Source organism: Seriola lalandi, unplaced genomic scaffold, assembly GCF_002814215.2.
Source record: "Seriola lalandi dorsalis isolate HSWRI2012SDOR001 ecotype SW California unplaced genomic scaffold, Sedor1 jcf7180002054616, whole genome shotgun sequence".
Classification (NCBI taxonomy): Eukaryota; Metazoa; Chordata; class Actinopteri; order Carangiformes; family Carangidae; genus Seriola; species Seriola lalandi.
Genome location: NW_019525169.1, coordinates 247251 through 260474, shown reverse-complemented (window position 1 = coordinate 260474; position 13224 = coordinate 247251). Strand labels below are relative to the sequence as shown.

General features: G+C 41.5%; 1 protein-coding gene across 2 annotated transcripts in view; it reads left to right on the top strand.

Annotated features, from left to right (window-relative positions):
- The window catches only part of plxdc2b (plexin domain containing 2b), an 83940-nt gene extending 70722 nt beyond the window's left edge, over nt 1-13218 (top strand). The window contains exons 10-14 of one of the 2 annotated variants that reach the window (XM_023420015.2): nt 1946-2006; nt 2203-2356; nt 7451-7489; nt 11420-11577; nt 13077-13218. In XM_023420015.2, coding sequence (XP_023275783.1) covers nt 1946-2006; nt 2203-2356; nt 7451-7489; nt 11420-11577; nt 13077-13196 — 532 coding nt within the window. In that variant the 3' untranslated portion in view covers nt 13197-13218. The remainder of the gene's footprint in view (nt 1-1945; nt 2007-2202; nt 2357-7450; nt 7490-11419; nt 11578-13076) is intronic. The other variant, XM_023420016.2, reaches the window with a different exon arrangement.
- The last annotated feature ends 6 nt before the right edge of the window (nt 13219-13224 follow it).

Sequence of the window (13224 nt, the reverse complement as noted above, 5' to 3'; positions counted from 1 at the left end):
TGATTGAACAGATGAGGCTGGATTTTTCGGGGGGGGGGGGGAATAAAAGGAATGGGATGATTAGAGAGGTAGAAAGATGAAAATGGACTCCTTCACATAAAGTCATTACCATAACAATATGTTCTCCAGAGAAATGAGGCCTACTGGAGATGGCTAAAACTCTTCTGGACTCATTGTCCTTGCAGCACAGAGCACATTGTGAGTCAGTCATAGCTTGTTTTTATGTGTGTGCATTATCCTATACATCTCCCTCTCGCAGCGAGGAATGATTTATAGACTGCCAAAGCTTTTAAAATTCACTTTATTCGACAGAACAGAGTGTGAGTGGGTTTCCTGCTTTGCATACTAACTTGTCCTTCCAGACAGGATACTGTTTGTGGCAAAGGGCCTAGACATACAGAACAATGGTGAGTTCACCAGTGGGCTAGTTTTAATTTTGATCCGTTTACATCATGGAGGATTAGGTGCTGCCGCCTCGATTACTGTCTGCCTTTTGAGGTTATTAGAAGTCTCTGGCCACGATACACAGTCGACTCAACAGCACCCTTTATCCAAAGGCCCCATGACCCACTGAACTTCCCACACACATATCCTACATCTTCATACTGCGCACAGCCGCTCCCTCCTTACACTCCTCAGAGGCAGGCGGGGAGTGGGAGGAGCAGATGTTTGGATGAAATTACACTTCACATTTGTTAAAGGGGCACTTGACAAATTTTTAACACATCGGGATCAGTTTACTTGTCATGAGAAGTACCACTAAGCTTGTGAAAACAGTTGTATGATGTGGCTCTGTGGCTCTGGAGGAACTTCCTAAAGTTTTAGAAAATCACAGCTTCAGCTTGTGACTTCAGATTTTTTAACAGAAAGCCTGTATTAGGGTCATCCTAATTACCTAGTGCTTATAATGCACACCAGATACTGTGATAGCAGCATCCTGGTTTTGATTACAGTGAGGGACTTTTGTTGCATGTCATTCCCGCTCTCTCTCTCTCTTTCCCCTTTGTTTCACCTCTCAGCTGACCACTGTTGAATAAAACCCTTCGCCCAAAAAGAAACTTTTTGAAAAGTAACCCTGCATTTAAAATTTTGTGTGTGGAGACTTGGAGGTTTACCAGGCAAGGATGGTCTCGCAAAAAGATACTCTCGGTTGTATCATGGGCAATGTGTGATGATCTGACATTTTTAGAGCTTGGCCCATATCACAGACTAACAGTCCCTTCAGTTGGGACCATTCTTTGTTAGCTGTGTTAATGGTGTGAATATTGGGATGAAAATGCCCATTCGTTTTGCTGGCTCACCAGTTTGATTGAAATATCTCAACAACTACAGCTACAACTGTTTGACAGAAAATTACCTTGCAGCGATTTTGCTTGATAATAATAATTGTCAAGCAAAATGCCAAAAAAATTCACTGGTCCCATCTTTTCCAGTGTGAGGATGTGCTGTGTTTTCCTATCTGATTGTAAATGAGATATATTCAGGTTTTAAACTGTTGGTCAGACAAAACAAGAGGGTTGGAAATGTCACCTTGGGCTCTGAGAAATGGTGACAGGCCTTTTCTGTGGCTTTATAGACCAAATATTTGATAGAAAAATATACTTGACATATAGTTGAATCAACAATTAAAATAATTTATTGCAGCTGTAGCAACAACTATTGCATGGACGGTTCTGGTGCACGCATTCATGTTCCCAGAGGATCAGTGATACCATGAGGCTGACATTTGTGATAGTGACATCACTAAACAACATATGGATGGAGGGATTGCTGTGAAATTTCCCATTTGACATCAATGTTCCCCTGGAAGGATGAATTGTAATGAACTTTGGTGACCCTTAAACTTTTCATGGGGTCAGAATTATTTGTCCGAGACTCTAGTTTATGACCAAACATCAGCTCCAGATTCGGCTTTTGACTGACAGTTGTTCCCATCTGCCCCCAGATGTTCCAGTGGCTTTGACCGCCATCGGCAGGATTGGGTGGATAACAGCTGCCCAGATGAAGTGAGCGTTAAGATAAACACATGTGATGACCAGCCGTGTGTGTGTGTGCGTGCGTGCGTGCGTGTTTGGAGCTTCCTGGATGATGAATGCTTTTTGCAGTAGTGTAATAGAGGAACACTCTTACATCCTCTCTCACACATTAGTTTTTGTTTTTGAGACAGTGCACACAGCCATGACAACATTTGTCATCTTTCAGACCAAGGACAAGATGTGTGACATCATTGACACAACGTACCTCTACCCCTTCACCACCACCGTTGTTGCCAAAACAACATCCAGGAGCAAAGAGGCCACTGCGGGCAGGGACATGCCCTCCACCTCCCACCCTCCCACCAGTGTCCCCACTGAAGGTAAAGTAGAAAACAGAGCTCGAACAAGGCCACGGTGCAGATTGTGACAGGACCCAGAGCTTTCTCTCGGCTGGTGATGGATGTTCTGTACTGGCAGGATGTTAAATGAAGTGCATTTGCTGGAACTGTTCTTTATTGGTATTGACGCGTTTCCTCTTATACAACACGCACAAGACACTTCTCTCTTTTGGAGAATGCGTCTGTCTTGCTCTCCACTTAAGATAAAAAAAATTCATTCCAGATGGCAGGCAGCGGAGCAAGGCACAGCAGCTGTGGTTGTACCAACTTTTAAACAATACAGATTGAATTAGGACAAATCTCTCCAGTCCAAAATAGATGCACCCACACAAGCCTGTGATCATGTCATTCAGCTGTGCTGGCTCGCCATCAATCTTTGTTTTCAGAAAAGTTATATTCCTAAAGACGTACTTTTCTGATGATGGATCTGTTGACATTTTAAAAGTATTCTCGTTGTACTGTTATTCTCCTTGACCAGTTTTTAGGTTAACTATGTGGCATTGCATTCAATAGTTGGATCAGAAGGCCAATTTTCATTTTTGAGAGCTAAATATTTAATAGCAAATCAGACAGAGTGCTGGCTTTTGTCTCAGTAAGTGGAAAGTACAATAATTTCAGAGTTTAGTGAAATTGGCTCGATCTGATCCAGATACCGATGCTTTCTGAAAGCTGCTCATTGTGATTACCTGACTCTGTCTCTCTTTCAAGGTCTTATTTTACATTTGAGGTTTCTTTTCAAGTCGGGTCCCATGACAGTGTCTTTTTGGAGAAAGGAGAGTGGGTACATGAAGTGCAACATACCACAGCAAAAGTAAAATACATACTAGTTAACCCAACAGTATTTTAAGTTGTTAAAAATGTTGTATTAGCAACACATTAGCCTCAGACAGTTAGTATATGAACTAGTTTGTTTAGCAGTAAACTGGACATAGAAAAAGTCACTTCCACCAAGTCACAGATTAAAAGATACACAACTGTTCCTTGTACATGATAAACATGGGCACTGTAGTTTATTTTGAGTCAGTCGTACATAGGTTACACTGTCCTGTTGCTGTAAATACTCAGTTGAGCAACATATTCGAGTTAATCCGCAGCTGAAAATAGTTCCAACCAAGCCAATGATGGCTCCTGTTTGAGTAATGTTTTAGAAAAGCTGCAGTGCTTCTAGGAATGTATTAGCTTTTCTTTTTAAACATAAAACTCTGTATTTGTGACGTGTGTTTGAATATTTGCATCTACACTAGGAACCACTGGGCTTTGGACTGTATTGAGAGATATTGTTAGCTTAATTATCATGACAATAAATGTTGTAGGGCGCTTTCCTTGGTGAGCTCAAAGTACAGGACAGACTTGACGACATTCAATACAGCAAACTTATAATAAAACGTTAACCTTGCAAAACACAATAGGCATAATGCCATGTTGGTTTGCTGACAACAACAAAAATATTAAATAATGCTAACTCCAGAAATTAAAACCCACAGATTCCCCAAATCTGATTACAAATCTTGCATGAGAAGGAAACATTGAATATTCTTAGATATGCACCTAAAGGTAAAATATTTCATACGTCAATCATCATGTGCTTCCCCTTCTTCTTCCTAATTATGTGGAAAGTGTTCGGTTTCTCTTCCTTACAGTATAACACAGCAAAGGTCAGACAAGTCATGCTCTTTTGATATTGCGGTGTCAAGTATTGAGCACATGATTAACTGCACCCCAGCAGGTGACTAACCCAAACCACGCTGCAACATAATCTCAGATTTATCTCATGCAAACCCCCTTTGAAAAGGAGCAGACATCATTCTTTTGCTGATGATAGGAAAATGCCAAGGTGTCCTCCATAGTTTGTTTACTTCTATTTTTCTATTTTTTTTCTGTCTCTAGAGAAGTGAAAGTTATGAGCTGGCTGAATTTATTGTGCCAATTTTCAGCTCATTTCCCTTTTTATGGCTTTTGAGCACTTTGTTTAATGAAACAGGCAATTAATGTCAATCAGCTCCAGATGTGATGCTGTTGTATCAAAAACATAATACAGACGATTCAGGTAACATCACGTCACTGTGGCAACATCCGTATTACACATTATTTAATATAATCAATACTAAAAGCACACACTGTACTGTATGCCGTGTCTTTTCCCTGAGTCTTGTGGTTGTGTTTGTGTTGTCCCGGGCAACCAGTCATGTCAGACATCCACTTTTATCCTTGGATGAGTGAATTTACTGCATCCTTGTAAGAACATGAAACCCCATCTATGCAGAGCAGCTATATTTCAGTGTCGCTTCAGTGTATCTGACAGATTTAATATATTCAGTCTCAGAGATATTATGCTTCTCATCAAAAAATGTCTTTGGCTTGCTTAAAATTAAGTAAGAAGCATGCAGTATACAATAAAAACATACTAACAAAATGCATAAATACGTGCAAGTGTTAGGCTACAATGTCCTTCATTGTTTGTTTATGATGTGAGGGATACGCTGGTGTTGTTCTTTATTTTTGTGCAACAATGGAGCTCTATGGCAAAAAGGAACATAACATAACATACATCAGGCTTGGGATACAAGGACAGTCGTTAGTATGATCAGCAGAGAACACAGAATATCACCAGACTTAATCCTTAAAGGGGTGTGGGAATGGAACGAGAGCTCAGTCTGTGGTTGTGATGGTTGGAGCAAAGTATATCAGTTCATGTTTTGGCTCAGGACACATTGCAAACAATCCATGTTGAAGCCCCCTTAAAGGACTTTTAACTCTTCCACGGTCGAGGCTTCTAAGATCAAGACTTTGACCTTGGCTGTTCTGAATTCAAAACAGAAACTTGAAGGGGACGGTGCTTTTGGGTTGTAGTCCCTTGACTTTGGAACAGGCTCCTTCAAAGTCTTTGAAAAGCCGTATGTGCACATTCTTTAAAGGATATTAAAACTAACTTGTTTCCTCTGGCAATTTCTTGATGAGATTTTTTTTTTTTTTTTTCTTTAGTTTGTACAGTGTGTGTCCCTGTTGTTCTCGACCGGTCCATCTCTTCAATCTCTTGCTTTTTACCCTATTGCTTTAAGTCTTTCCGTGAAACACTTTGCAATTATACTCTTATGAAAAGTGCCTTTAAAATTGCGTACTTACTTATTAAATCTCAAGTTTTAAAAAGTGCAAGAGTGCAGCGTCTGCAGTATTCTTCCACACTGCTCCTATCTGGTTGATGTTATTCTTCCTCTATTGTTGAGCTTTATAAAGCCTCTTCAATTCAGGCCTGAGCTTTCCATTATTTCATCTTCACAGAAAGGCATTTACTTTTATAACTAACTGAGGCAGTAGCCAACTTTTTCTCTATTGCACCTCCATTGCGGGGGCTGAGTTTAAATGGACACTCCAGTGCAGTTGGTCGCGCTTGACGGGCGGCTGTGTTGATGGATGGGTGCAGTGAGTTCAGGGAGGGCTGTGAAAACTGTCCAGCTGTGAGGCAAAACATGATGAGTCGTCCTCCAGATCAAACCAGGGCGTGGTGAGAGGACGAACAGACGAGCAGGGGAATAAAATGTCTCTGATCTGTGTGTGTGTTAGTATCAAGGAGGTCAAAGCGGTCATGTTGAGGTATTTGTTGCGTAGTCAACACGGAGAAACTCTTCTGACTGTCTGACATGTACAGAGGATCAGTTTCCCAACATTCCCCAGTCTCCTCAGCTGCAGGGGTCAAAGGTCAGGTTAGAGTGCAGGCTGGGTGGTTCACGCTACTGTTGGCAACCTGCAGCTGGACAAGAAAGTTCAAATAAAAAAAAGGCAAACTGGAAAAGAGTTATGTATCTGTGTGGGTGGGGGGGAAGACCCAACACTGAAACTTCAGATGTCCTTTTCCACTCATTGGACTGAACTTCATACGCCTGCTTCAGAGGAAATACACCCAGTTACCAGTTTATTAGTTTGCTAAAGTTAATTCAGTTTAATACATCAGTTCTGCAATAAATATTCATGAAGTTTATAATGTTCAGTTTGTGGTAAAACTGTTTCAGAGAAGTGTCGATTCAACTTTATGGCCAGTTTGGAAGATGTAGTTTGTGGTGGTGTTGCATTACACTGGCAGACTTTACTAGACTTTGCTCTGAACATTATCCATAATCCACTGAGATATGGATTTGAGAATGTAAAAAATAAATAAATTAGTAGTCATACTACTCAGTTATAGGGTCATTAATTTCACTTAATTTCCATGGAAACACATGAAGTCTTCTATGTCCCATCTCCATCCTAGACAAAAATTCTCTGGTCAATTCTCTTCAATACCTTTTAGACCAACTTTAAATTCATCTGGGCCTGGTTCCATTATTTACATAATCTCCAGTTACATAACTTTTTATTTATAAATACATTTTCTGTTTTTGAAGGTCTGGATGGCAGAAGTACAATTCAACATTAAGCATTCTAGATGGATTCTGTTCACTTCCAGTATAAATCCAAATATCCAAAATCCAGATACAGATAGACACACTGGTAAAACAGATTTAAATGCTTCTTTTCCTTGAGCAGCGATGCTGATCCATACTCATGACCCTCACTACGGTGTGGTATTGACTTGGACTAAATTTTGTGCGGTCGCTCACAGTACTATATCTCATTTAATGATTCATTTTCGGACCCCAAACTGTGGCTGCATTCACTTTTTTGAAAACTGCACCAGAAAATCCTTTTGAATTAAATCATTCAGTGAAATATATCTGGTGGTGTATGTGCTGAATTTACATAATGTGAATCCTACGGTGTGTGTAAATGCCTGCTACCCTTGGAGGAGAAGTGGGTCACGCTACATTTCCATATTTCGCATGTATAGTTAACCCCAGACTGCTTTTATGTGTTGAATTATGCATGCTGAACCATTATATTCAAAACATTAATTTTTAATCAGATCTTAAGTATAGTAAATTTCATCTTGAAAGGAAATGCTTCACTAATGAAAGAAGCCTAATTTCATCTGGGGACCTTTGGGGGGGTTGTTTATATTGTCAGCGCATCAAAAATAAACTACAAAGAGAAATATTGATTATGTCTGATGCTCATGTTTTTTCTTTCTTTGTCTCCACACAGATGACACAAAGATCGCTCTGCATCTCAGAGACAACCAGGGTAGGTCCCAGTCTTTCACTGCTGTGGCAAATAACTTTTGTTTCCATTACTGCCGCTGAACTGTGCCTTTTACTCCCTCTTGCTGTCATGGCTGCGTGTGTTTGTGTGTCTGCATCCTCTTTTGGTTTCACCACTAAGGTATTGGTCCCTGATTGCTTTTTGATCTTTTCAGAGGACATGTGGCTCCATCAGCTGATAAACTTTATCCAGCAGCCGACTGTGATGATTAACTGTCCTCTGTGGGTTGCAGCGATCAATTATAGTATCTGGACCTGTGTGAGGAAAGGCAGGGAGAGTAGAGGCTATGTGCCCAAATTTGCATTAAAGTTGCTGTAAGTTAAGCTTTATTTTAAAATGTTTACATAGAGTCACAAAGGCAACATAAAGGAGAGCCATAGATGCAACTTTTCTTCAGTGAGACATTGATATATGTAAGACAGAAGTAGAAAAGACAGTAGCTGTAAAACATAAGAGATACAGTGGCCTTTTAAACTCTTCTGAATGTTCAGCTAAATAACTACATATTTATAAAATTGTATATATTATAGCTTAGCTATGTTTTTGTGTTTGCTTTGTAAAATAGTCCATAGACTCCTAAGACCACAGGTTTAATGAGAAGCTATTCCAGAGCTTAGGAGCTGCCGACTGGAAGGCACAATCACCTTGAGACAAGTCCGAGGTTCACCTAGAAAACCCTGGATAGAGTTCGAGGGGAGGTGCACAAGGTCTGTAATATACTGTGGAGCCCGGGCATGCAGTGCTTTAAAAGTGAGCACTAAAAGTTTAAATTGGATCAAAGACCATTTTTAAGAATAGTGACAGCCACTGGCCACTATAACAGTTTTTTCTGTATATTTTGTGCTGCCTGGATGGATTTAATGCTTTTCTAGCACGATGTGGCTGTAACACTTTTGGAGGTGCAAATCTGTAAATGAGTGAAAAAGTTACATCCAATATTCATCCTGGCCACAGCACAATACTCCTCTTGCACTTACACTGTGGCTTAGCTAGTTTACAGCAATTACAGTCAGAGCCTCAACATTAATTTCACAGTGATTGTATAGCCTAACCACCAAAATGCAGTGTTTTCAGCTGTGCTAAGCAACACAATGTTTTAGTTTCTAATATGTGCAAAACATCCCAACTCTGAAATGATTTCCAGCTCTATCAGTGTTCAGAGATAGCCTCTCAAATGTTTAATTTCCTGCTTGAGAGGAATTGGAAATCCGCAGCTTCTATCACACTTTCATTACACAAACCCTGCATGTATCCAATCACTGGGGCGCTGTCGCAGCAGTGCCTCACACTGTGATGACATCTCTCTGCATTTTATTCATGTATCTGACCATTTTTCACCTCAGATCCGGCAATAATGTCATTCAACGTGAAACGTAATTGCAAGGAAGGCACTGGGATTATCATACTGAGAAAAGAAAACAAAGCGAGTCAAAGTCATGACAAATTGCTTTTAATCACATTTTATAACTACTGGGTATTTGTGCACGTCGAAGTAATCAGATTATGATCAGAGATTTTAAAATGTGTCTGCTTTTATGCCAATCCACCTCTGGATGATCCCGGATGTGTCACTCTTCAGCGTCTTTAACTCTCCTGTCAGACAGTTCCTCAGGAGTGTCTGTTCAACACCGCCACTCTTCAGCAGCTATTCACAAAGAGGCTGAATTTTCGGTCCGCTTAGTTCGTATTGTTAGTTTCCTGGAACCCCATTAGCCAAGTGAGAGAACGGTTGTGCTCCTGTGTTACCGCCGTGGCACGAAAGTGGAGCTGAAAAAGAAAAGGTTGGCTGGATTTCCTCTCGTTTCATTCGCCCTCACCCAATAGCTCTAATGCTTTTTACTGCTGTCTAAGAGCTCTGCTGTCCATTAGTGTTTACCCACTCTCTTTAGGTTTGAGCAGTCATAAGGACAAAGCTAATGGAGAATGAATTCAGGGCAATTTGCTGAAGACGTGTTCTTAGATGTGCTGACTGTCAGCAACCCACTTTGCCCCAGTATAAATGATATTTTGAAGCCTTTGTCTCTGCTGTCTGATTGGATTAAATGTACCAGTCAGAAGAGTCCAGATGAAACCGTCAGTCTCAGAGGGCCGGGCTCCTCCAGAGCTCTAGAGAGACCCACTTGCCTGCTGCTGGTTATTTAGCTGCTGGGCTGTTGATTTCTCATTGTGTCTACATCTCCGCTGAGTTTCATGCCCCCTTCTAACCTACTAACACGGCAGACTAACAGGCTGTCGCATCCTTTGTGCTTCCAGCTGACCAAGAGACGGCTGTAAGACTCTGTAGCACTGACAGATAAACACAGGAAAAATGTCTTTCTGAGAAAAAAAAACAAAAACCAAGCCCTCCTCAGACTGTGATGTTGAGGATTACGCACAATAGCTAAAAATGTCATCATGTCATTTTCTCTGCCAAGTTGTTTTTCTCTGAAAAGTAGGGCTCCTGAGTTGCTATGTTTAAAACTACACCCTGAGAGCTGTTGTGAAAATGCTTTATTTAAAACAAAATGGCATTATGGAAACTACTCAGTTGGATTAAGCACATTGGAAGCAATCATTTATTTTGTTTAGTGTAGAAGTGACGCTTCAGCACAGCAAATCATCCATGTATTGAAGCTTTTTCAGATTTCCTGCTCTGGAAGTGCATGTTGAGGCTCCGCTGACTTACAGCACCACACATTCACAGTGACTGCCCACACACACTGGACAGGTTTGATTACCACCCGGTTATTCTCTGTGCTGGAAATCAATGAGGCAGGGAGCCAGGGGAGAGACTGGTTGGCTGACAAGCTCGGCGGTGGCTATAGCTGCTAATTAAAGGCAGGGAGGAGGCTAGGGGAGAGGTTGCCGAGAGGGGGGCACAGAATCTGCAGCCCGGTGAATAGATCCGCGCTGAACCTGCTATAAATCTGTGCGAGATAAGCTATGAAGGCCGAATCCATGCTGTTTGTTTCATAATCACTTCATTAGTTCTGTCCTGCTATGATCGGTGTGTCTGCGCTGGGACGAGCCGACACTCTTAATCTGTGTGTTTACGTCGTCTTCTCTTATTCTGTGTTTTCCCTTGTTTTGTGTGTGTGTGTGTGTGTGTGTGTGTGTCTGGGTTAGATCAAAAAACAAAGATTGGCAGTAGGTTACAAGACACTATTATCATCTTCAAAAGAACTCACAAAACACCTGCTGGGTCGAATCTGAGGCTCCAATATGAATCTGAGAAAGTGCTTTAAAGACGAGTGTTCCAAGGCTCAATTGAAGGACGGGCTTATTATGTAGTTGCTATATACTCCCTCTTCAGTTTGCGGTGCCATAACTGGAGGCTACAATGGGACTCAGTATCAGCATCTATAGGCCTGCGTCTATCACAACCATACACTGCTAACCTTGGCGTGGGATTACCTCCTACTCGAGAGGAGAACTGCTCATGAATACCTAAACAGAAAGAACAATCGTGCCACAGATACTCCGCTTTAACCTGAACCTTGAATTTCCCTTTGAAACTGAGGGGAAATGTCTCCTTAATCACTTTGTCTAAGACACTGCCACCCTGTTAAATCCACTCAAACATACACGGCGTGCTATGTGCCAGGATTTGCAGTAGAAATGTCATTGTTTATGTTTTCAGATCAAATATCTTTTCTTTCAAAGTAGTGACATTTAGCAAAACTTTGACAACAAGCATGTCCATTTTAAGGAATATTGGTACATGTAAGACAGCAGGGTATTGATGAATGATGAGTGCCCCCTCTTGGTCAACACTGAAACTGTAGTTTTAAAAAAAAAAATCCCAGCATTTTAAGCATGCAAAGCAAACCCCTAACCCCAGCAGTGCTCTAACACTCTGACACTATCTGTATCTGTGTATAAAAGGCTGTAAAAGGTAATTTCCCATGTGTTTTTCTTTTTCCGTGACGCCAGCAGACAGCACTGTGGGCAGGATGCCAGGTACACACCCTCTACACACTGGTCTGATCCTCGGTATCCTGCTGGTGATGCTCATCATGGTTGCCGGCGTGCTGGTCACCGTCTACATCTACCACCACCCCACCTCTGCCGCCAGCCTCTTCCTCATCGAGGTGTGTAGGGACATGATCTCACATGAGTTTTGACCTGTGTCTCTTTAGTAGCTGTTCTGGAGAGTTTGAGATCGCAAACTCATTGTTGATCTTATCACCTTGTCGCTCTCTGCAAGGTCAAAAATGAATTTTCGATTTCAGCTTAAGCGGATGAGATGTCCTCTCAGTGCTCAGACAGAATGAAAGTGTGACAACTGGGCAACTTCATCTGCTGAGGATGATCATGTGATGTGAACAAGATGATGTAGAAACTATACAAGATTTAAACAATTTAAGGATCCATAGGCTGATGATAGAAAGTTTGCTTGCGCTTCAATAAACAAAGATAGATCCTCTATGTGATGCTGATGCCGGGGAGAAGATATCCAGTGTTTAGTCTGACCACCCAACATTCATAAGACAAGGCTCATTTCTTAAAAATGCAGACAGTTCTCATTTGCCAGAATATGGTTATTAAGTTAGGAATGTGTACAAACTCAGTTTATTTGTGAGATGGCAGATTTTTCTCAGACCTTCAGACATTCCAGTGGAATAGTATGAAAAGAAATCTGCTCCAAAGTATCTTATAAAAAACAGACCATCTGCACAGAGTTGTCTCCTGACTCATAAATATGGATCATGATTTTCAGAGGGGGGATGATGAAACTTGGTGCACATGGTCGTTCTTAATGTGAATTAATGTGAATTCCCCGAGGATGAGTAGACGCTGTTTAAAGTGTTGCACAGTGAGTTGTGTTCAAACATTTTTTAAAAACAAACGACAGCTCCTTATGTTTTAAGTCGTTCTCGTCGTCAGCGTTGCAGGGTCGTCATCAGTCACACAGATTCCCTGATCTGAATTTTGCTCGCTAAAGTGAAGCTCCGTCTTCGCGTACAGTACAAAAGACAAAAGCCAGAGCGTTCATCAGTAACTCTTGTAAAGTTTTATAGTTTATGTCTGTGGCTCTCAGACTCTCAGTCCTGATGGAGACATAAATCTCTGAAAACAAGCCACAATTATTTATGCTCATTTTTAAAACAAGCTAGATAAATTCCTAAAACATAAGGGCACTGTAGGGACTATTTTAAACTGTGGATTAAAGCTAATTCTGTGCTCTATGCAGCAGGTTCCCGACACAAAAGGGTCGCAAAATGAAAATAAGGTCACAAGATGATTTCCTTAATAAATAAATTCTGTTTCACAAAATTAAACTTATTTTTCAGACTTTACAATGACTTTATCCCCCCTTTTTTTATTTTTATTAAACACAGTGTAGTTTTACCTCTTAGGGCCTCAGGTCAGCATGGGCAGGGATAACTCACATCTCACATACGTCAGAATATCACCAGACTCATCCTGCTGAACACACTTCATCTCAGCAGAGTTTTGGCTCAGTAGTTAATTAAGGCAAACAGAGATGACCCTCAGCCCTCTCCTTTAACCTTGATGACACTGTGACCTCTGACCTTTATCCTAAACTCTGTCCCCACACATGTCCTCTCCCACCCACCCTCTGCAGAGACGCCCGAGCAGGTGGCCAGCCATGAAGTTCCGCCGGGGGTCAGGTCACCCAGCTTACGCGGAGGTGGAGCCGGTGGGCCAGGAGAAGGAGGGCTTCATCGAGTCCGAGCAGTGCTGAGCGTCCCTGCGGCCCCGCCCCCCCTCCC